Here is a 23,367-nt window from a genome sequence, read left to right on the forward strand (position 1 = left end):
GTATGTAATGTATGTGTCATGATATTTCGCTACTATACTTTGAAAATATATCTGTTGAAGACAATGGCAAATTATGATTTGGTCACAATTCCATTTTATTCAACATATTCATGTACATGAATGAATAAGATCTTTCATATCAAAACAATGGTCAAGTCAAATGTCATGATGTTCCTGCACTTTCGGGCTAAAAAAATCATGTTCTAAAGGTAATACGTACTCAAATCAGCAAACCTTATATTCTTCTCAATAACTGCAAACAACATATCACATATACTCATAATTTCCCTGAGAGAAATGTATTAGAACTATCACTGGTTTACTATCAAGATTTGCTAAAGATACAGTATACATGTCTTCAAACAACATCATTTCTGACTGTAATCTCTCGTGACGTACATTTAGCTTTGTTTGTCTAAAACCAAAACATCACTGAGAGTCACACTTAAAGATTATCTTCTATTTCAGGCTTTTTGAGAGTTTTGGTTAAATACCTGTTGAATTCTGGTTCAGTCACTGATGAAAGACAGCGGATGGTGTCTGAAAGGTCTGAACGCTTGCAAGTCTATCCAATTGCTTGAGTAACTATCTTGTTGCGTATTTAAGGCTAAGTCTGATACATGTAAAAATGGAATTTTTGTAGGTTTAGACATTTCACCTAACCTCATATATACATAGTATTACAAATATGCCTAGAATACTGTTGGATTTTGTAAGTCCACAACGATAAAAAGTCTAATAAATCTGACCATCTTTTAACACTGCTAACTCCTGTATTTGGCCTCCTATCATTCACGTTCAAATCAATGACAAATCTGCTTTATTTAACATAAAAAGAAGCCACATAAAAATCTCCAACCATACATTGTGTGACTTTGTAATCATGATGTAATTGAAACTAATCATTTCTAAACACCTGTCTAGCATAGTGCAACTATATCTCATGCACTACCCAATGTTGTCCACTTTGTGTATCATAAAAAAATCTATTTTCACGAGGTCGGAAGAATCACAATAATCCTTAGTCATGTCTGTCTCGGAATAACTCTGTGATAGAAGGGATAGAGGGGAATAGACATGTAAAACCAGAAGCCCCCTCTGGGATATCATGCATGGCATAATCTATATCATATGTAATTCAACACTGAGTATTTCTTCTTCCTGGATACCCTCTAACAACCCCTAAGGGGGTATCAGTAAGAGAGTATTCTGTTCCCTTTTCCCATTGTCCACGGGTTTTTAAGGGAAATGGCGTTTTGAACAAATTGGACGATACTGGGTAGCGCTATGTTACATGTTGCACTGATGAAGAGTGAGTGAGTTAGGAGTGCCTGCCATCTCTCTCCCCCGTCTCGTCCTCCAGCATGTACGCAGGCTTGTACCTCGTCACACCGAACTCATCCACGTACTTCAGGTCTGGGTTCTGCTTAGTGTTGACCATGTTTCCCAGGGAAGTGTACCTGTAGGACCCACACAGATGCACAGGTTTACAAATAGGACACATCTAAGTTACTGACGTTAGTGGGGTTTCAGACTTGGGTGTATATCAAGAGTTCCATTTGCGGCAGAAGAAGTCATTTTTTGGTTCGATAACCAGGCTGCACAACAATGGGTCAAAGTAAAAAACAGCTTCTTCCACGCAAACTTTACATAAATAGAAAATGTCAATACAGAACTCGTACTAACTTGATATACGCACAAGTGTGAACAGTAGTGGGATGTATTAAGCCTGGGTGCCATACTGATTAGTTTCATTAGTAATTATAATGAAATGGACGAAGCTAGATTTTTAATTCAGTGTAATTGAGAAAGAAATGCTAATGCCATCACCAACTCTTTCACAAGCAATTAAGCTACAACACCAGCCCCTATCATCAATATAAATTTGAGATGAATTAATTGCCACCTTTGGTTCCATTTCGCCATTGGTATAATAAAAGATGAAGTTATAGAATTAGATTATCATTTGGTGCAGTTGTGAAATACTAAAGATGGGTCATTTAGGACTCACCCACTATAAGTATTGAATGGTCCACACCAACATGGAAAGGAAAATTGTAATATTTGAAGGTGAGTTAGATATGCATACAAACCAAGGCAACAAAGGCAAGAACACACAAAAAGGCTTTTATCCTAATGGAACTGTTACATGGTATTACAAACACATGTAAACTGAATACATTTAAGCTTGTTAGCCTTCACCACTGAATGATTGTAAATCATGAAATGTTTGTGGTGGTTTTATTTTCACGGTTTTTGTTGTAACCTCTGCACTTCAAATTCATGAGACCAGGACTATGAGTTTCTAATGTCTTACTACTCTACTACAGAAGTGTTTCAACTGCAAAGATGATGTAGAAGAAAATGTACTTACCCCCTGTCATACAGTATACAGTATGGCAGATACAGGGATCTCAGGAACCCCCATACATCATGGAATGTGAACTCCTGTCAAGAAAACAACAAAAACCTTATAAAAACAGGAACAGGTTTAATAGATGCATGAATTGTTCTTTCCAGTTATCAAAGTTTCCTTGGTAATAGCATGAGTTGTGATTCATTTACAACCCTGCAATTTGACCAGGAGAATGAACTTATCCACAGCCACCAAGCTAGTAACAATTTTGTGATTCTTAGGCCACACCATTTAAATTTCTTGGTTAACGGATTTTTTGAAAAAAAAAAAGAATCTCAGAGGAAAGTTTGTACTTTGGTGCACGCAGTTTCAGGTAAACAGGGTCAGATGCAAGTTTTCGCCCCAGCCTTCTGTTTTAATGAGTTCCTCTTGCTAGAATTAAAAAAAAATCCATTGACCAAGAAATTGGTGGCCTTATTCATAATTGTCAGTATGTGTACATCAGGTGTTAACCCCCATTTAGGCCATGTTGATTCGCTTATATGGATGATATCCTCTGGGAACCCCAAAACTGAGGTGAGCATGCAAATAAAAAATTTGCCTTCAGAATATTTTTTGCAGTTTATGGCATATATTTGCTCATTTTGCAGCTGCTTTGTACAATTTACAGTATGAAAAATTGATGTTTTTACATGGCCTTACATGTATTGTTTTCAGGTTGAGAGTACATACCAGCATGGGGTTGACCCTCATGTACTGGGGCCATCCTGAGTCAGTCATACAGAAGGCTGCCATGTTGGTGCGTGACACATAGGGGTCTCCCCTGCGCTGGCCCATTAACACAGCCTGGATCTGGGGCTGGGTCGTCTTCAACTCCTGTAGGGCTTCCTTGTAGTCTCCCGACATGGTGTACATCTTAAGGTTGTACCTGAAATAAAACCCATGTGCTTATTATATAGCAGACTTGAGCCCAAGTAATAGAACACTTAGAGGGATGTCGCTATGGCTCAACTGGTAGTAGCATCACAGTTGAGCTCCTGATTCTAATAAGTTTGCAACTGTGAGACCACGGTTCAATCCTGGGTGTGCCAAGGAGGTGCCTTGAGCACGTTAAAGGGGAAGGGCTAGTAACCCCTCCCTGAAACAATATACCCTGCTACTGAAACAGCAAGGAAACATGCTGCCCTATGTGCCACTTACCCTACAAAGGGTTTGAAAAAACAAACAAACAAACAAACAAACAAATAGAACTCTGGAGATTGGGTTGCCTGGAGAGCAGGAATTGTATGGAGCGACATAGACATTGTTGTTGTTGTTGCAAAGATAAATATTCTATGTAAGTAACAAAACTTTTATTTACTAGTAAGGATGGTGGAATGCAATTAGAAGCAAATGTCTGCATTCTGGTTTGAAGGAGCAACCTGTAAAATATTGTTTTCTTGGATTTGTGGCCATTGGAAGAAGATAGAAAAGCTCTAAAATGAATTCTAATTTCTTTTAGCCTTATGTACCTTTCTGCAGTTTTGGTAATGAAGTCTTCTGTCTCTGGAAAGGGTGAAGGTCGCTGTATGTACAGCACCTGTAGCTGTGGCCGGCCGACTGGGCATTTCCTGCAGCAACAACAAGTGTCCTTAATGTTAAAGTTTATTGCAAATTAGGCTTTTTGCAAGTGAACGACAATCAATGATAATGTACAAGCATAAACATGTGAGACAATATACATGTGAGACAGACAACCTAGCAAAGCTTGTAGAGATTTCAGATACTCTCGTTCATACACATTTCACATCTTATATTGGCAAAGTTCCCATTATGAATCAAATTCTCTAAAACAAAAGTCTTACTTTGCTATAGCAGCATGTACAAGATGCAGGAGTGCTGTGCAGTCCTTTCCTCCATTGAAGCTCACACACAGCTCTGGAACCTCATACTTCTCCAGACACTCTTCGACTACCGATAAAGCTGCCTTGACTAGAGAAAAAAAAAACAGAAATCAATTTACTGTTACGTAATGTGCTGTTAACAGCACATAAAAAGCTATATCACTGGGCAATCTGGTATGACATGTACAGTACATCAATGAATCATCAGACAAAGTATAGTCATGAGTGGCAAAGAATTGTATGGTACTTGTACCATAAAAATTTCAAGTCTTTCACTTGAAACCCAACATTGAAAATTAGATTGAAGAAAGATTTTCCTTGCATCCAAAAGATACAGTCAAACCTTTATAACTAATATAAGTGACCGCCTCTCCAAAAGCACCACCTACTCGTCGATGTAGCCATTAGGCATTACACAACCACTTTTTGGTGGTCCCTTAGATAATTTTTTTCTTTTGACACAAGCATTAAGAATCCTGTCTACATGTATATAGTGACTACCATTCCATATAGACCAGATTTTATTGGTCCATTGATTTGGCTTGAGAGGTATTCTTCTACAGTCTTGACTATACACAACTTAACAAGATGTTAAACTGTCTGAAATACCCTAACAATGAGTCTGTAACCTACCCTTGATGCCAAAGGGATCACTGTCTTTGTCTGCAAGACCATAAACCTCTTGTGCCGCCTGTCCTACAGGATCTCTCTCTACGTAGTCCACCACTTTATCTTGGGGTAGCAGACTGAGTAGATGTTGGTGAGCTTCCTTCAAGTCGTCTTCTGATTCCGACTCTAGAGTCAGCTTGACACGGTAGTAGTTATTGTACCAGTCCGGATAGGACCCCAGTTGTACCTTACTATGGTGTTTGGCATCAACGATATTCAGGTATGGAGCAATGGATGTCTCATCTGCACTGACATAAACCTCCTTGAAATGAAAGGTGACATCCTTGTTAGAAAACACATCTTCCAACATGGTCAGGGCTTTCTCCATCAGGGCTGGGACGCCGGGAAAAACGAAAACGTTGCGTACACTGACGATGGGAAAGCGGGCTTTTTGCTTCGTTTTATTGTCGTAGCCAAAGAGCAGTTTTGCGCTCTCCGGTACGAGAGCCATCTTCATACGCGGTGAGGACATGTCGCTGGCATCTGCACCAAGGTACTTCTGACAAAGTTCTACTAGTTCAGGGTTGGGCTCAAGCTTGTCACCAAAGGCGTCAGCAACCCCTTGGAAGGTGAGGTCATCGTGTGTGGGACCTATCCCTCCGGCCGTCAGGACATAGGTGTAACGTTTTGAGAACTGTGCCACCTCATCAGCTATGGTAGGGAGGTCGTCTCCAATTACCGACACACGCTCAACTTTCACACCCAGAGAGTGGAGTTTTCTGGAACAGAAAATGTTACAGATTATTATTATAGCATCCAAACTATGTTACCTCTACATTGAAATATAACTGCGCTAGGTCGTGCATCTTTACTGACACGTTTCTCTGCTTGGTGAGCAAATCTTTAAAAGTCTGTGGCAAATTACATTTACAGTCAAGCCTGTACAATTGACCATCTACAAGCATAAAGACCACCTGGACAATATGACCACTTTTGGGTCGTCCTTAGATAAATTTTCGTGTTTACATAGGCATTAAGAATCCTGTCTATTGTTCCTCCACCTGTCCACATAGACCAGATCGGTCCCCTGACTGGTACCCTGGGAACCAGACACCGTGTATCGGCGCGCCACCCACCGCACGCGCGCTCAAGCTTTCCCGGGCCTACCCTCCCGCTGGCCCCGACAATCCACCACGCCCCACTCTCTGCTAGCCCCCAAGCTCCACTAGTTGAACACGCGTCCCCAGACTCCGTGTTCGGCTAGCGTAGCTTGGGGCGTGGTGGATCGTCGGTGCTTTATCCAGATAGTCTTCGACGGCATCGCTGTGTTCGATGGCTGACGGGTGATTGCGTAATGTGGATCTAGGAATGGTCGCCGCAGTGTAGCCCACCGGCCAGCCGAAGTCCAGGAAGTCGGCGACCACGCCGTCGTGGTACTGGGAGAGGGCGGCGCGCCAGGCCGGGATGTTCAGGTTGGAGTTCACGGGTATGCGTAGTCCGCGGAAGTTGAAGTCTCCGGAGTCATAAATCGCCTTGTGTAGCGCCTGGGCGGGACGTAGGGACGAAACCGAGGCTGAGGGCGGTCGAGCGACGTTGTCAGCTGGGGTGTGTTCCGCTGTGACGAGGTCGGGACCCGAGCCTGCGTGGTGTGAGCTTGAGCATGTCGTGATGCCGGGAAGTCGTGTTGGCTGTCTGCGCAGTCCGTCGTGTGCGGGGCAGGAAGGCCGAGACTCCGCGGTGGCATGGCTGTCGTGCTGCTGGTCTTGACTCTTTGAGGAGGCGGGTCGAGAGTTGTCGGGGAACCCAGTCGTTGTCGCTCTGTGTGGCTGTGCTGAGACGAGCTCCTGAACGGGAGGACAGATGGCGGTGATGTTGGACGTATGGATGTCTGCTGGACGACTGGTTGGCGGGCTCGGTTGTGCGTGGTCCTGAAGCTTGCTGATGCTTTGGGTGTGGGTTGTGTCGGGTGCATCTGTGTAATCGGAGTCGGTGTTCGAAAAGGCGTCCGTGTAGGGACTGGGTCTGGCGTTGAAAGCGGGGGCGTCTGTGGAGTGTAGTAGTCACGCCTTGGAGGCGGTGTAGGCGTCGCGCTTGGTCTTGTCTGCGTATTTGCACTCGCTGGGTGTGTGGCGGAGTGGTACGTCGGGTCGGAACCTGTAGCAGTATTTGCATACGTGCTTGAAGGTGGTGCCGTAGGAGCCAGGGTGGACAGCGTTGAACGTGCATGTGCCTCTCTGGTAGCCTGAGCAAGGTGTGTCGGTAGCGGAGACCTTTGTCTTGGTCTTGTCGGATGGAGTGTCCGGGGCAACTTGGTCTGGTCGGCGCAGGTAGTCGTTCTTGAGTGCCTTCACATCGGCCAATGTGTGTGTGGAATCTAGGTCCAGGAGAGCATGCTCGACGTGTTGCAACATTGTGCGGTAAAACGCCCTGACTCCCTCGAAGGTGTATGTCGGGATGTCTAGCATAGCGCCCTTTAAGATTTGCGCTCTGTTGTAGCTCTCGTTGGGGTCTGTGTCCCTGTGTAAGATGATAGCAATCTCACCGGCCACGAACTGATCCCATGTCAAATCATCATGTCCAAGAGCTTTTGTCGTAGAAAACACAAATTCGTGTGGCCAGCGAACCTCTCGTTTCACCTTATCGTGAGACTTGCGGGATACACCACTGCGGAGCTTACGCTTACCTCTGTACGGCCTGTCGTCATCCGAGTCCGGCGAGTAATCGCGTGATGGCTCGAATCTCGACTTGACTGCGACGTCAGACTTCCGGTCGTGTGGGCTCCGAGGGTTCGGTTGTCCTTTCTGGGTCCTGAATGTGCGGTCGGCGGACGTTCTGGGATCCTTCAGATAGTTCATTGCACGTATGTCGTGCAAGGAAGGGTAGCCCGAGTCGAATTTGGACGCAACTCTATCTTCCTGACGTCTGGCAGCAGTTGGAAAAGCAGTTCCACGGGCCCCCCTCCCATCTTTTCCGAACTCTCGCGAGAGTGTGCGTGGGTATGACGTTGGTATGTCGTCTGTTGGAAGGGGAGGGGGGCTGTACTTTGGGCGTGCGCCTTGCTTGCCATGGCGATCGGCACGGATGTCATGCAAGGACGGGAAACCGGAGTCGAGTGGGTACGCACCTCTATCGCCTTGTCGCCTGGAAGCGGTCTCGAGCTCTTCCTGTCGCCTGGAATCGGTCGGGGGATCGTCTCGTCCGAGCCCTCGCGAGAGTGACGTCCGGATGACGTCGTCGTAGCGTGGCCCTGTTGGAAGCAGAGGGGGGCTAGACTTTGGGCTTGTGTGGCGGTCGGCGATCCGGGCTTCGGTCAGCTGAAGCCTCTCGATAGTCCTCGAGACTTCAGCTAGCTGCTGGTCGATTTCCTCCTCCAGCCTTTCCGAGGGCGCCTGACTGAACGCGGTAGGAGACCGAGAACGGTCGTTGGCGTGCTCCGACCAATTGTCATCCTCGAATCTGTAGTCTGCGAAACGCGTCGGCCGTCTGGTTTTCCGTTTTCCTGCCCCGAACATGTTTAAGGTGATCTCAGATACGGAGAGGAGTTGTCCAGCCTGCAAGTTGACGTATAAGACCGGGATGATGGTACAAACCGAGGAGGTCGCCCAAGAAGTATGTCCGTCTTCTTCGAGATCGCGCAAGACTCTGTCTGAGGCTATTGGTCGGGTCGTGTCACGTGTCCGCGCAATTCCCTGCTACCCCGCCTGGTGGCGTGGTACCAACATTAGGCCCGGGAAAGCTTGAGCGCGTGCGGTGGGTTGCGCGCCGATACACGGTGTCTGGTTCCCAGGGTACCTGAGTGGTCTTCTTTGGTAGTTTTGACTGTATAAAAAAACTTATATATAAAACATACAATCTATGTGTTGACTGTACTAGGTGAAATTATGTAACTTGACAGTAGTCTTACATATCGCCTATATATTATATATAACAGGGGGGAGGGGGGCAAGACGGATGACGGCCCAAAAGCTATTCTAACTGGTTGTGCAACGGCGTCACACATATATGTATGAACGTTTGTCACCTGCAGATGAAGTACGTGTTGGTGTCCTGTGTGTATCCCTTCAGGATCTCGTCCCCGATGATGATGACGCCGGCCGTGGTGTGGTGCCGGACCAGGCTGTTCGTGGGGGCCGCCATGACGACAGAACTCGGGCGAAGGTGACTCCAGACGACTCCGATACGGAACAAGGCGCGCCCGGACACCAGCGGGAGAAGTTTGGACATAAATCGCTACGATATCATCAAACATTGACTAAAAACCGGGAACACTGCCAAGTTCTGTTACAACAAATGCGACTAAGTGTCTGACCTTTAATCTTTGGCCTGGAATATCCCATTACGATTACAGGGTGTAGAAGGTCGTACTAAAGATTAATGCTTATAAATGCATGAATAGATTTTTACAACGTGAGCTTATCAATCTCAACAATCAGCTATTATGACGTGATGTTTAAGATGGTTGTCAAAACATAGCAGCACTGTTGTGGTCGATATCAAAAATCCCCATTCGATATTTGGGGTCACCTGAGGGTCACTCAGGGTTCAGCTGCAGAAGCTCCGCAGAGTTGCGAAGAACAGTTTCCTGATGATCAGGTGAGTATTTGGGGTGTGTGTAGACGTGCTTTGGAAACGAGGGGAAAGCCGTTTTAAATGATAACCCTACACAAGTGCAAGCTTTTCCTGAACTCAAATGTTGTTGAAGTATAAGCTAGAGTTTTACTAGTATCATGTGTATCAAGGTATGTGATCATTGTGATGATCACGAAATTGTAAACTTCATTCATCACAAGTCTTAAAATTCATGGGCTATATGGTGTCCTTGGTTCTACGTAAGTATTACGTTTGATAGAGAGCATCCCGTGAGGAAGGGGCGGGGTCACTGTGTTACTTTTTTAAGACTATAACGTGACTGTAACATTGCTGTTGAAAGAACATACGTTCTCACGCTAATTGCAAGGGGGGAATTCATAAAACATTTGTAAGATTTGGACATGTTCACATTATATTGATAAAAGTTGAGAACGATTTGACATAGTGGAACAAACAACAGGTACGGGTGTGTTCTATTTGAAGATAACAGAGTTGCATTTTGGACTTAAAGCCCTTTGGTCCCCGTGGTGCCTGTTTTGGTGTTTCGCCATATTTGTCATCATGATCAAGCCATATCCTCTGTAAAGCATGTCAATCCAGCGAATGGTCTTTTAAAATTAGACTGCACCGAATCTACTGCAAAATGGTAATCGCACGGCCGATAAACGTGTCTGCATATGTTTGGGGGATAAAGGGATTTTGTGTATAGAAACATACCTCCGGGAGTCCAGGTATCCTTGCTTGCGCAGTGGCGATGGTCAGTGTTTCGAGCACCAGGGAGAGAGAAAAGGGCCGGAATTTCCCTCGGTTATATTTTTCTTAAGATGAGCATTGTGTTTCATATCATTGGAAAGCTTGTCTATTGCCTTTCAAAATTATATCCTGTTTGTGATGCTTTTAAAGTTTCATGCGATGAGCACCATGAATTTCCCTGACAATGTTGGACACTGTGTTGCCAGTGAAATTTCGACACTTCTGTTTTTGTTACCCACTCACATAGTCAGCCGTTGTACTTTAACCATGGATTTGAAGGAAAGGAATTGATTAAGTGACAACGGAAATATGATCAACTGAAGTCAAGTTTCCAATCTTTTTGTGTTAGGTTTAGGTGTACTTTTATCGACTGATTGTCTTATTCCTGTTATTATGAATTGCAGAGTAAGGCGCCATCCATAATGGCAGCGGAAGAAACGGACTTCAGCGTTATTGGCTACGCCACCTTCCTTCATAAGAGTCGAGAACTGAGGCTTTACCAGAGAGGACGTCTCGTCTTGCAGGGTGCACTATGTACAGAGATAACAGCCAATCAGTTACCACGGATGAAAAATCCGCGCAAGTCAGGTGAAGACGGTTTCCAGTGGCAGTGCGCAGGTCTCAACATTCGGCACGAGCAACATGATGATGAAGTCGACACGTACAAAATCAGGTGGAGTAGTACCACGGATCCTGACTTCCGGCTACGGGACGAGTTTGAGATGGCGGGAGGTCACTGGTACGGCTGTGGTACCGTGCACCAACAGCTCTGGCCCATCGAGAAATGGCAGAGGGACATCTCCCCTTTCGTTTCGCCTTTTGGTTACATGATTGAACGATATTGGTTATCGTCGTTGGGTGTGGCAATAGTGGTTGGCAACGAGGTGCCATTGTTTGTAGGTATGAACAGCAATGGAAACGGGAAGTTGTCGTTCTTGGCGCAGTTCAATGATTCCCCGTACAATAATCCTAAAGGGCGCAGACCTTCCCTAGAGTACACCATCATCGCGGGCCCTAGTCCATTGGTTGTGCACAAGTTCGTCACGAAGAAGTTCTTCTCTCTTCCTCGTGGCGTCCCAGATGAGCGCATGTTCCGTTCGCCCGTGTGGTCCACCTGGGCGCGCTACAAGGTCCACGTCAGCCAGGGTAAGGTGCTCGACTACGCCAGGGAGATTTCTTCCCACGGATTCAGCAACAGCTAGATAGAGATTGACGACGACTTCACAACAAAGTATGGCGATTTCAGATTCAACCTGGACAAGTTTCCTGACGCTAAGGGGATGGTAGACCAACTCAAGGCAGACGACTTTCGCGTCACTTTGTGGGTTCATCCTTTCTCAAACCTGGACTCGCAGTCTTTCGCAGAGGGTCGGGAGATGGGGTACTTCCTGGGTTCTCACGATGAGGCAGACGGCGGAGTGAAAGCCGCGGAGTGGTGGAATGGATCGGGAGCGGTAGTCGACGTGACCAATCCAAAAGCGCGGGAATGGTACTGTGGCCGCCTTCACGACCTACAGCAAGAATCCGGTATCGACTCCTACAAGTTTGATGCTGGGGAGAACCTGTACCTACCGCCACACCTGTCAGCACACCAGCCCATGGTCAACCCTTCAGACTTCACCACAAAGTACGTCCAGACGGTCGCTTCATTCGGGCCCATGGTAGAAGTGCGTGTAGGCTACCGCAACCAAGATCTGCCCATATTCGTCCGTATGATGGACAAGGACTCGAACTGGGGCTACAACAACGGCCTGCGCACCATCATCCCCTCCGCGCTGACGCTTGGTATCCTGGGATATCCCTACATCCTCCCTGACATGATTGGCGGGAACGCGTACGAGGCAGGCTTCCACGAGACGCGGCTACCCGATAGGGAGTTGTACATCCGCTGGGTGCAACTCACTGCATTCCTGCCGGCTATGCAGTTTTCCATCGCCCCGTGGCAATACGACGAAGAAGTCGTCCAAATCTCGAAGCGGTACGTCGAACTACACGAGACCTTCGTGACGCCCCTCGTTCTGAAGTTCGCACAGGAGGCGCTGAAAGACGCAAGCCCGATCATACGGCCTCTGTGGTGGCTGGCGCCGGGAGACGAACAGTCACAGATCGAGGACTCGGAGTTCTTGATCGGAGACGAGGTTCTTGTGGCACCAATATTAGACCAAGGAAGGTCCTTCCGCGACGTGTACCTGCCGCCTGGCGGAACGTGGCAGGATTGCAGGGACGGCTCCGTCTATGATGGAGGGCAGACATTGAAAGACGTCCCTGTGCCTCTGGGAGATGTGGCGTACTACACAATGTTGTGAGAATATTGGGAATTTGGGATACACAAACACACTGTGTACATTGAGCTCCAACAATGAGCTCTGATCATTGTTTTCAAACGGCTTTGAGTAAGACGGCCTACATGTACATGTATACATGTACACAGCTGGTATGTTACGTCGAAGAGCGGTTATACCGGCTAAATAGATACAGATACTGTACATGTCTAAGACTTGAGAACGTAACATATCACATATCTACAGCTTCCGAGTGCTTTGCTGCAACTTTATTTTAATTTTTTTGGGGGTTATTTTCGGAACTCTGCTCCTTGGCACCCCTGTGGTCCAAAATATCGTTATTCTTTTAGCAAAAAAATTATATACAATAATTGAAATTGGAATCATTTCTTCCATATGCTTATTTCTTTAATAAAGTCGAATATCATATTTCGGTTAGAATTGGGAAATTGGAGAAACACCGGGGTAAATGGGGCACATTATGTATTTGATTGATTATTACGTACGTTTCTGTTGATATGCCGATCCTTATTTATATCATGTGCAAAAGATTACTTATATTATGCTTTGATTTCTGCTGGATGGTTTTTATGTCTTTTGTTGGTTCAAAAAAGAACAATAAAAACGAAATAAATAAAAAACTTTATCTTTAAAGGCTCAATTGTATTCAGTAGTGGACTCAATCTTTGCAGAAGTAGAGCTGTTTTGAGAATGAACCAGGACATGACCTTGTGTAGTTAAACCTTCGAGTACTGAATTATCTACAGATCTCCTGCTCGATAAAGAAAAATTGCGGGTTAAGCCTTCAAATAGTAAATTTCATTTAGTACGGTCATTTAATTTATTATGGTCATTACTAAACGCAACGGAAAAATTCATATTTTTTGTTGCGTCTAGACAAGAAGCGAGAAGAAGTTGACTCTGCTGGATTAGCTTAGCTTATCATTTTCGTCTACCATGTATGTCTAAACTATGTTCTGTATATGTTTCACCGCATATGTCACATGTTAGTTAGGTTTATGTTAGACGACCTGTATCTAGCCCCTCGGGGCACGAATGTACAATAAAGGTCTTCATTCATTCATTCATTACACATCCGGAGCCGTTATTTTGTTGCCAGCGTCTGACATTGCCTTTTGACCTACTGCATTGGAAAAGAACAGGGGCAAAGTTCACAGTCAAAGTATCCCCTTTCACCCACTTCTGACGCGGAAGTTGTTTGCCGGACGTCACATGCAACATACCCCTGCTACCTGCCTCCAGCTGAAGGGTGTTTTGTGAGTATTTATCATATACAGCTACAGAATGTTGTATTTGCTGAGTTCATTTGCACAGATGTGCCTTCTGTGGTCTTCTCATGTGATTGAGTACTAATCTGCGTCGGTGAAAAAAAGGAATGGAATTCCTGCACCCCTTTAGATGTTTGCTTCAGTTCTGTCAGATCACCTGTAGCGGCTGATCAGGTCACAGTTCATTGATTATAATAGTGGCCATTTGACTTCATTATGTGGTTAGACTTTATTTTTGGTTATGAAGAAACGCCGTAAATCAAGTAGGTTTGACATACTTGCCCTACCTGGCGACGATGACCTTTTGGCAGAGTGCCTGTTTGTATTACCCATAAGAACAAAAGGAGGCGGCGCAAAATTGAAAAGATTATAACTGGCAAAGAGGGCTCTTACCACCTGTTTGTTGGTCAAAACTGTAACGTATTTGCGATATATTTAAAATCACAGACTTGAATATGCTAATACTAATGCAGCATATCAATTGTTACGTGTGGTTTAACACGGGGGTGAATAGAATGTTTGAAGAACATACATGTATGTAATTGTTTCTCGCCATTGATTTCAGTAAGTTGATCATCTTGTGGAACGAGACTGTGGCGTACAACAAACAGTGTCAACACACGCAAGAACGGCATTGAAAAGGGTAAATACTAGTCAGGTAGTGTTGTACAAACAGCCGACCATGTTATATGTGCCAAAGGTGACATGCAAGGCTGGACAAAAGCCCTTGACGCCCTAATGGCTTGGGTGCAGTGTTTTTAACACTTGTCGCAATATTGATATCGACGCCTTCTCTAATTCAACGTCCCCCAGTATAATGCACTCCTGTATATCTAAACTGTGCATACATTGGGGGTGCTACACTAGAGGTCTCTCAAACCCTCTGTTTTTCAAAGTGATAGATTTAAGGATCTCCAATTTAACATCACCCAAATATAATGTACTTCTGCACGTCTAAAGTGTGCATACCTGGGGAGAGCTGCACTAGAGATCTCTCAACCCCCCCTTTTTTTCAAAGTGATAGATCTAAGGATCTCAAATCCAACATCCCCCAAATGTAATGTACTTCTGCATGTCTAAACTGTGCATACCTAGGGAGAGCTGCACTAGAGATCTCTCAAACACACTGTTTTGATAAATTTATGTAACCCGGCGGTTTAGTGTCAATGGTGGTTATTTGCAGTTCTAGCATGGCAGGAGGGGCGATGAAGTCCTCCCCGCCCGTCCACTGTGTGGTTGTCTGGTTGTCTGTGTTGTGTCTGCTGTTGTGTCCATCCGTACTCCCCCAGCGCATCGACAGGCCCAACTTCCTACTGTTCATGGTGGATGACCTGGGCTACGGAGATGTCGGCTGCTTCGGAAATGACTCAATCAGGTATTCCCTAAAAATGTATCCTCCTTCGCAGACTTCTTGATACGAAACTCCCTCTGACGGCCGATTAGATCATAGAGAACCTTAAGCCCCTGTCACACTTGTGCGTATACACAAGCTAGCATGAGTTGCGTATTAACGTGTTTTGGTTTAGGTTAAGTTTGCAGCCGAATACGTGTAAGTGATTTCTTTTGTTTGATAACTAGACTGCTCAACGGTGGGTTAAAGTAGAAAACAAAAGTTTACTTAACCAAAAAATGTTACTGCGGAACTCATACGGACTTGAATATACGCACAAGTGTGACAGGGCCTTTAGCCCATGTTGAAAATCCCGTATCAGCCCCCTCCCCCAATAAAGATAAACACCGGCGCTCCAAGACGTCTGCGAAGGAGGCTGATAAAAACGTAGGTGTAGGGGCATGATGCCTTCAGTTTTGGCAACTTTCCAGATACACGGCGACATAACGTTACACATAAGAGGACTTCGTACCATTATTGACTTGCCCGTACGGCCACAAGGTATGCCACCGTTCCACTGAACGGCGACCGTTGAGTGACATGAATTTATAAATTGAAGGTGATTCATGATGTCAAAATATGATTTTGAAAGACGCCAAAACACAAAAAAACTCACACTTTTGTTATCAATGATACTCGTTTGAATTACTTATGAAATTTCTGGTCACTCTGGTATCATTCACTTGACTACTACAGGACACCAAACATTGACCGGATTGCTTCCGAAGGAGCGAAGCTGACACACCACCTAGCGGCAGAAGCCATGTGTACTCCAAGCAGGGCGGCATTTCTGACTGGGAGGTACCCCATCAGAAGCGGTCAGTACTTGGGCTGTTCTAAAAACGAAATACGATTTTTTAATGTTGTTTCTCGTGTTGCAAAAGTTTTCCGAGCGTACGTATTGCCTAGGTGACATGGTAGATAATGGTAATCGATAATTGAAATAGAGCTTATGAAGTGATTATCTTATTCAGCAATTATTATCAATTTCAAAATATGCCTCAGCCACCCTTCCATTATACCTTAACCTGCCTTTACCTGTAATTGATTCATACATGATTCGCACACCTGTTACTGACAAGTAGTTACTGACGCCTGGTTCAAGTTAAGGTCAGGTAACGCATATCTATACCACGGACTAACACTGATCTGTGGACTGTGTGATGCCGGCGTTAGGGCCCTGTCACACTTATGCGTATATTTAAGTGCGTGTGAGTTGCGCATTAACATTTTTTGTGGTTTAAGTAAGGTTTGCGGGGGAAAAGTTGCTTTCTACATAGACCGTTGTGCAGCCTTGTGATTGAACCTAAGAAATCACTTATTCGGCTGCAAACTTAACCTAAACCAAAAACATGTTAATACGCAACCCATGTGGACTTGTATATACGCACAAGTGTGACAGGGGCTTTACCTATTGTTTACACTTTCAGTCAAGATCTAGCTGTAAAAGGTGATATGTCTCCTGCCTTGATTCCATATAGCAGACATTTTCCCTGAATCATACCATAACATCATAACATCATATCGCTTCCATGTACCATTTCTCTGTAGGTATGGCAGCCAACCACGGATTAAGGTTTTTGCCTACCATTGCCAGTACAGGCGGACTACCCGCCAATGAAACAACGTTTGCAACACTGCTCAAGCAGGCTGGATACGCCACTGCCCTGATAGGTGGGTGCAAATCCATACTTATGAAGTTCTTACAAAAGTTGAAATAGGCATTCTACTAAAACCATGCATGTAGCATCCGTTATATAGCATAGACCACTTTTCTTCCACCATACCTGATAATTTATCAGGTATGGTGGAAGAAAAGTGATAATCTAAAGTAAAGTTTTATCATCTCCGTGAAAAATGAAGGTAATGCTTTCAGTCTGCATGTATGTTTGTTAGTCTTGGTGTGTGTCCGTAGTTATTCAAATGTTGTAGAGAGGCAGGATATGAAGATGAGGATGTAATCAGAGCCTTTCGAGGTGGGAAAGTTGGCTTGGCCCGGGTCCAAAGTTCCTCCCCCATGAGGGGAAGGTTGGCTTGGCCCGGGTTCACAGTTGCAAAGGCAGGAAATTCACAAAAGACTCTAAATATTTCACGAAGGTAAGAGATATTCGATTTACATTTGTCCATATTTCATGACAGGAAAATGGCACCTCGGCCTACACTGCGCCTCCGGCGGCAGTCTCTGTCATCACCCTAACAACCACGGCTTCGACTACTTCTACGGCACGCCGATCACAAACTTCAGGGAATGTGCTGAAGACGGCGAGAGTGTGTACTGCATGAGCAATTTCTACAGACGATACAAACAGGTCTACTGGGCGTACTTGGTCGGAGCCGCATCTTTGCTTCTCATCAAGTTTCTCGGTAAAATGCACGTTCGTTGGATGACGTTGTTGTCCCTTCTGACGTTTTGCACATTAGTTATGGTCTTTCCAGAGGTTTTCGTGATTATGCTTAGGCCGTGGAACTGTGTTCTCATGGAAAACGAAAAAGTAGCGGAGCAACCGTATAGTCTGAAAGATCTCACGCCGAATCTTGTGAACAAATCGTTAAAGTTCATAGACGACAACGCAGACATGCCGTTTTTCCTCTACCACTCCTTTCTCAAAGTCCACACGGCTCTCTTTACTACCAAAGAATTTGAAGGGCGGAGCCGACACGGTCGCTATGGTGACAATGTCGAGGAAATGGACTGGGCAGTTGGTCGTATTTTGGACGCCATTGAGAAGAAAGGTTTGTCTCCCAACACGTTCGTGTACCTGACGTCTGATAACGGCGGCCATGTCGAGGAGATCCGAGACGGGCAGAGGGAAGGAGGCCACAACGGAATACTCAGAGGTACGTAATCAAGTATACTCTCTGCATATAATAGAACACGTCACACACAAGTCACACAAAATGCATCTTGTCAGAGTTATTCTCACTTCGTATAGCCTTCTAATAGCACAAATGAATTGAGATCATAACATTTTGTGGTATTTTTTACATCGATATACAGGAGGAAAGGGAATGGCAGGGTGGGACGGAGGTATCCGGATGCCAACCGTCTTGCGCTGGCCGAAGTAAGTCATTACAAGAACATCCTTGGTCTATATAAAGTAAAACGTTGAACCATACTGTGTATATCTGTAAAGATGGCAACTCATAGTCGTTGTGATGCGTTATGAATTTCAACTTAATGCCGCTTGGTGGAAGAAATTATTGGTTAAAGAATGTAACATCTACTAATATAATTCCACCAGGGAACATAATTCCGTCACCCTGATACGCCCAAACAGATCTCCAACCCAACGTCCCCTAGTGTAATGCACTCCTGTATATCTTAACTGTACATACGTGGGGGTGCTGCACTAGAGATCTATCAAACCCACAATTTTTCAAGGTGGCGGATTTATGTAACCCAGCGGATTAATGTTAATGGAAGTTAGTTGATGGCAGGAGTATGTAATGATGACTCTTGGTGCCTTGAGAAGGCACTTGTCATCATTTGTGGAAGTTTAAGGGGTGCCATCCATGGGATACCACGCGGTCATGTTTAAATTCTGTCTGATACCTTGACGACGATGACGATTGACCCGAGTATGGTGCTTTATCAATGGAATAAACTTGTTACAATTGTACCTCAGGGAAATTGAGGCTTGGTGTCCGCAATTTATTGATATTTGAATTCTAGGCACGTCCGGGACACTATAACAGGCAGGTAGGTCACGGTTGGCAGAAAGGTCTGAGAAAGGTTGCAGGACTTTGCTCAAGGTCAGAGGGTTTTTTTTCCACGGCGCTACAGGAAGTACCGTTGGCTTGAGTCCAGGATGCTTTATGGATACCAGTGTGATGAAGACAGCTTCATCATCATCCTCATCATCGTCATCGTCATCATCATCCGCTGGTTTCTGCATCTGCAGTCGTAGAAACGTCCTGCCGCTGCATTCAGTCTTTTTTCATCTTCTTTCACTTTGCCTTGCACCTTGCGAGCTCTCTTAGTTCCTGGGGTTTCTTCACTGTTGTATTGGGGCCTCGCACTATGTGCTTCAGATCTCCCTTCAACATGCTTAGTAATCATATAGTAGATTGACACAGTGTCTTCCTTTGCGTGCTTTGTGTCTGTTGTAAACTAATATTGAACATTCCAGGGCGTTTTGTGCAGGTGTGTCTCGTGGCATTCTAAGGATATGTCCAAACATAGACCATCGAAGACAGCTTGGAGAGTATGAAAGCGATGTCAACCAAAAGTCGTCATGGTGTGAGTCTGACATATTCGCTATCGTATCTCCCCTGTAGAGATGTGCGGCCGGGCACGGTTGTGGATGAGCCCACCAGCCAGATGGACGTGTTCCCCACGGTTCTGCGGTTGGCCCAGCTGAAGACCCCCGGGGACCGCGTGATCGACGGCCGTGACCTGATGCCTCTCCTGTCGGAAAGCAAGAACGTGACAGACCACCGATTCTTCGTCCACTACTGCGGGAGCGTAATACATGCAGCCCGCTACCGGCCGCCTACAGGTAACCACGGTCACGCTTTCTTGTAGACAAACAGTTTAGGCACCGCCACTTCACCCAGGCCTTATCAGTTTGTTCTCTCTACCTGTGAATAACAAATTCTTAAACAATTAAAGACAACATTTCTAAGGGGTTTCTCCCGTTACCGTAATGCATTATGATGGATTTCGAAGAATGTTTAGTATTGTGTTTCAAACTCTGCTATGAATGATGTAAGGACGCTTCATGTTAAGGTAATACTGTCTTGTTCCTAAGCTCATCTGTGAATGTAAAATCTTTAATTCTATAAAGATTCTACACGATATTTCAGTACACCAAGTAAAGCGCTAACGCAACCAACAAGCTTTCGATGCAGCCCTGTGATCCCTCTCAAGTTAAAGTGACCCGAAATCTATATCACGTGACCTGAACAGAAGTGTGACGTCAGCAATGGGACAGCTTTTTATTCGAACTTTTAAATGTGGATTGAAGAAAATGACAAAACGCTTTGATTGACCAATGATGCCTTGTTGCTCCGCATATAGGTGAGTCTGTTTGGAAGGCACACTACACCACCCCTAACTGGGATCCCGGGACTGAGGGCTGTTACGACGCCTTCCTGTGTGACTGCAGGGGTGATTACGTCACTCATCACGATCCTCCTTTGCTGTTCGACGTCACCAAGGATCCATCCGAGAGAAGCCCGATCACACCCGAGAGCGAGCCGAAGTTTGCCGAGATCATCTCGACCATTGATAAGGGCGTTAAAGATCACATGTCGTCCGTAGAACAAGTCGAGAATCAGTTCTCCCTGAGAAATATTCTCTGGCGCCCATGGCTGCAACCATGCTGTGGTCATCTTCCCTTCTGTTCTTGTGCGAATAATGCTTAATAAATAAATGATAGCCTTTTGCCGTACATTCATGCCCTTTCGGGCTAATAAGTACAGGTACACAAATATCAAAGTCTTGGCAAAGTGCATATTGTGGCAGGACTTCTGATACTAAATTAAATCTGAAACATGGTTCTAAAGCTGCTCTTAGATCATTAAGGTTCGTCTTCTTCTCGTCTCTTCGTGATGTTAGGTATAAGTTGAGATGGGTTTGTTTAACATACAATAGTCACAGCGCATCAGAAAAATAGTTTTTCATCACTAGTCATAGATTAAAAGTGAAGATGATTAAAAATGATATTTCTATCGTTACTATACAATTAAGTGGCTTCGTCTTGTACCTTATTCTGTATTCAAGTTACAAAATCAATGTTCGGTATCCAGTTTTACACAGTCAATTATTGCAGTCAAATACGTGTCATGTTTCCAGATAAATCGCTAACAAGCATGTATTTACAATAGCATGTCATCTTAAACAAACAAACAAACAAAGTAAAGAAGACAAAACGACAGTGGCGTTAAAGTTACCCCATCCCCATAAGAGATATGACTAAACAAAGTGATTGTCGATACTTACTTTATATTGTGCTGGGTTGGGCGTGGTGATGCACAATGTCTTTGTTACAGCGTAACTGCTTTTATCGTCAATGTCGTAATGGCACCCCTATATTGACGAGCATGTGGAACTGCCCTCCCATAAATCCGGTCCGCTATCGCCCAATGTCGTAAGCAGATATAGGATGGATTCTTTCGCTCCTTGCCGTGATCGTATAGTCACTGTTACATCGTAAAATAGAGAACGTGCATCACCACACACAACCTAGCAAACGACATGTCAATGTTGTCATTTTTAGATGAAAAGTCCTGGCTGGGTAAAAAAAACTTGCTGATGCTGTTATTTCCAACTATTGAACTATTCCACTTGATTGGAGTGTGGCAAAATAAACAAATATTCCATGGGCCAGATGAGATGTCAGTACCGCCTGAGGTGGCAAATTTTCCTTATGATTTCCAAAAAGTAGGGTATCTGAGGTACATATTTTGATATGTGTCTGCTTTGACTCGGCTATCTGACCTTGACCTTTTGACCCCTACACGAACAACGCCCTTTGATACAATTATACAAAGAGGTGTGGTAATCAATCAAACATTGATATTTTCAAATGAAACTTGGTGGGCTGATAGAGAATAAACCAGGAATTACAGAAATGTAAGTTTTATTTCAATCTTTTAATCCTATGAAGAGTTATCAGTCTTTGAAATATGATTTTTTGCAAAATTTTGGGTAATAAATTGTTACAGGTTTGCGATAGCAAAACCTGTTCTGTTTTTGCATCCAAGGAAGGGGGCGGCCATGTTGGATGTGACCATTTTATAGGGAGGGGTGTTTTTTGTCGCTAATGTTGGGTGTGACTATTTTGACGGAGGGGTGTTTTTCTTGCTAGTTTTCTTTTTTTGTGTTCTTGCTAATTTTTTTCTTGCTTTGGGTTAACGTTGGGTGTGACCATTTTTACTGGAGGGGTAGTTTTTGCCACTAATGTGTGGGTGTGATAGATGGAAGTTACTAATGTGGTGGTGTTGAGACCTTGCCGTTGGCACAAATGGACACAAGGCCCACTGTACTAAAGGACGAGCAAGGTCCACTGAGCATCATGTTGTTGTGGTCTCGTCGAAAAGTAAGGGACGACAAGATCCCCAACGATAGATGGTTAATATAGATTTGTTATTTAATGTGATGTTGGATTAGAAAGTGTTGGAATCGATAATATTGGGGGTGGTTTTTGTCGCTAATGTTGCTTCCCTATATTTTTCCTAGTTTTGGGTTGGGTGTGACCATTTTGACCGGAGGGGTAGTTTTTGCCACTAATGTTAGGTGTAAGAGATGAATGTTATTAGTGTGGTGGTGTTGTGACCTTGCCGTTGGCACAAATGGACACAAGGCCCACCGTACTAAAGGACGAGCAAGGTCCACTGAGCATCATGTTGTTGTGGTCTCGTCGAAAAGTAATGGACGACAAGATCCCCAACGAAAGAGGGTTATATAGATTTGTTATTTAATGTGATGTTGGATTAGAAAGTGTTGGAATCGATAATATTGGGGGTGGTTTTTGTCGCTAATGTTGGTTCCCTATATTTTTCCTAGTTTTGGGTTAGGTGTGACCATTTTGACCGGAGGGGTAGTTTTTGCCACTAATGTTAGGTGTAAGAGATGAATGTTATTAGTGTGGTGGTGTTGTGACCTTGCCGTTGGCACAAATGGACACAAGGCCCACTGTACTTAAGGACGAGCAAGGTCCACTGAGCATCATGTTGTTGTGGTCTCGTCGAAAAGTAAGGGACGACAAGATCCCCAACGATAGAGGGTTATTTAGATTTGTTATTTAATGTGATGTTGGATTAGAAAGTGTTGGAATCGATAATATTATGGGTGGTTTTTGTGGCTAATGTTGGTTCCCTATATTTTTCCTAGTTTTGGGTTATGTGTGACCATTTTGACCGGAGGGGTAGTTTTTGCCACTAATGTTAGGTGTAAGAGATGAATGTTATTAGTGTGGTGGTGTTGTGACCTTGCCGTTGGCACAAATGGACACAAGGCCCACCGTACTAAAGGACGAGCAAGGTCCACTGAGCATCATGTTGTTGTGGTCTCGTCGAAAAGTAAGGGACGACAAGATCCCCAACGAAAGAGGGTTATATAGATTTGTTATTTAATGTGATGTTGGATTAGAAAGTGTTGGAATCGATAATATTGGGGGTGGTTTTTGTCGCTAATGTTGGTTCCCTATATTTTTCCTAGTTTTGGGTTAGGTGTGACCATTTTGACCGGAGGGGTAGTTTTTGCCACTAA

The 23,367-nt window shown here is 44.6% G+C and overlaps 4 protein-coding genes across 4 annotated transcripts; 3 read left to right on the forward strand and 1 right to left on the reverse strand.

Moving 5' to 3' along the window:
- Nucleotides 1-71: 71 nt before the first annotated feature.
- On the reverse strand, nucleotides 72-9,182 carry LOC136427424 (FAD synthase-like). The gene is made up of 7 exons (XM_066416265.1): nucleotides 8,870-9,182; nucleotides 4,873-5,627; nucleotides 4,201-4,327; nucleotides 3,868-3,966; nucleotides 3,089-3,284; nucleotides 2,375-2,448; nucleotides 72-1,460 (listed from the first exon to the last, which is right to left on the reverse strand). The coding sequence occupies exons 1-7, from the start codon at nucleotides 9,070-9,072 to the stop codon at nucleotides 1,322-1,324; spliced, it is 1,593 nt and encodes a 530-aa protein (XP_066272362.1). The 5' UTR covers nucleotides 9,073-9,182; the 3' UTR covers nucleotides 72-1,321.
- A 159-nt stretch (nucleotides 9,183-9,341) lies between these two features.
- Nucleotides 9,342-13,496, forward strand: LOC136427425 (myogenesis-regulating glycosidase-like). Its single transcript, XM_066416266.1, has 2 exons — nucleotides 9,342-9,441; nucleotides 10,596-13,496. Exon 2 carries the CDS (start codon nucleotides 11,472-11,474, stop codon nucleotides 12,495-12,497), a length of 1,026 nt encoding a protein of 341 aa, XP_066272363.1. The 5' UTR covers nucleotides 9,342-9,441; nucleotides 10,596-11,471; the 3' UTR covers nucleotides 12,498-13,496.
- On the forward strand, nucleotides 10,614-11,393 carry LOC136426824 (myogenesis-regulating glycosidase-like). The gene has a single exon (XM_066415544.1). It carries the CDS (start codon nucleotides 10,614-10,616, stop codon nucleotides 11,391-11,393), a length of 780 nt encoding a protein of 259 aa, XP_066271641.1.
- A 150-nt stretch (nucleotides 13,497-13,646) lies between the features above and the next one.
- Nucleotides 13,647-20,843, forward strand: LOC136427423 (steryl-sulfatase-like). Its single transcript, XM_066416264.1, has 9 exons — nucleotides 13,647-13,750; nucleotides 14,328-14,405; nucleotides 14,946-15,137; nucleotides 15,849-15,970; nucleotides 16,704-16,826; nucleotides 17,292-17,990; nucleotides 18,151-18,214; nucleotides 19,431-19,651; nucleotides 20,173-20,843. Exons 3-9 carry the CDS (start codon nucleotides 14,953-14,955, stop codon nucleotides 20,517-20,519), a joined length of 1,761 nt encoding a protein of 586 aa, XP_066272361.1. The 5' UTR covers nucleotides 13,647-13,750; nucleotides 14,328-14,405; nucleotides 14,946-14,952; the 3' UTR covers nucleotides 20,520-20,843.
- Nucleotides 20,844-23,367: the final 2,524 nt, after the last annotated feature.

This window comes from Branchiostoma lanceolatum, chromosome 2 (genome assembly GCF_035083965.1).
Source record: "Branchiostoma lanceolatum isolate klBraLanc5 chromosome 2, klBraLanc5.hap2, whole genome shotgun sequence".
NCBI lineage: Eukaryota > Metazoa > Chordata > Leptocardii > Amphioxiformes > Branchiostomatidae > Branchiostoma > Branchiostoma lanceolatum.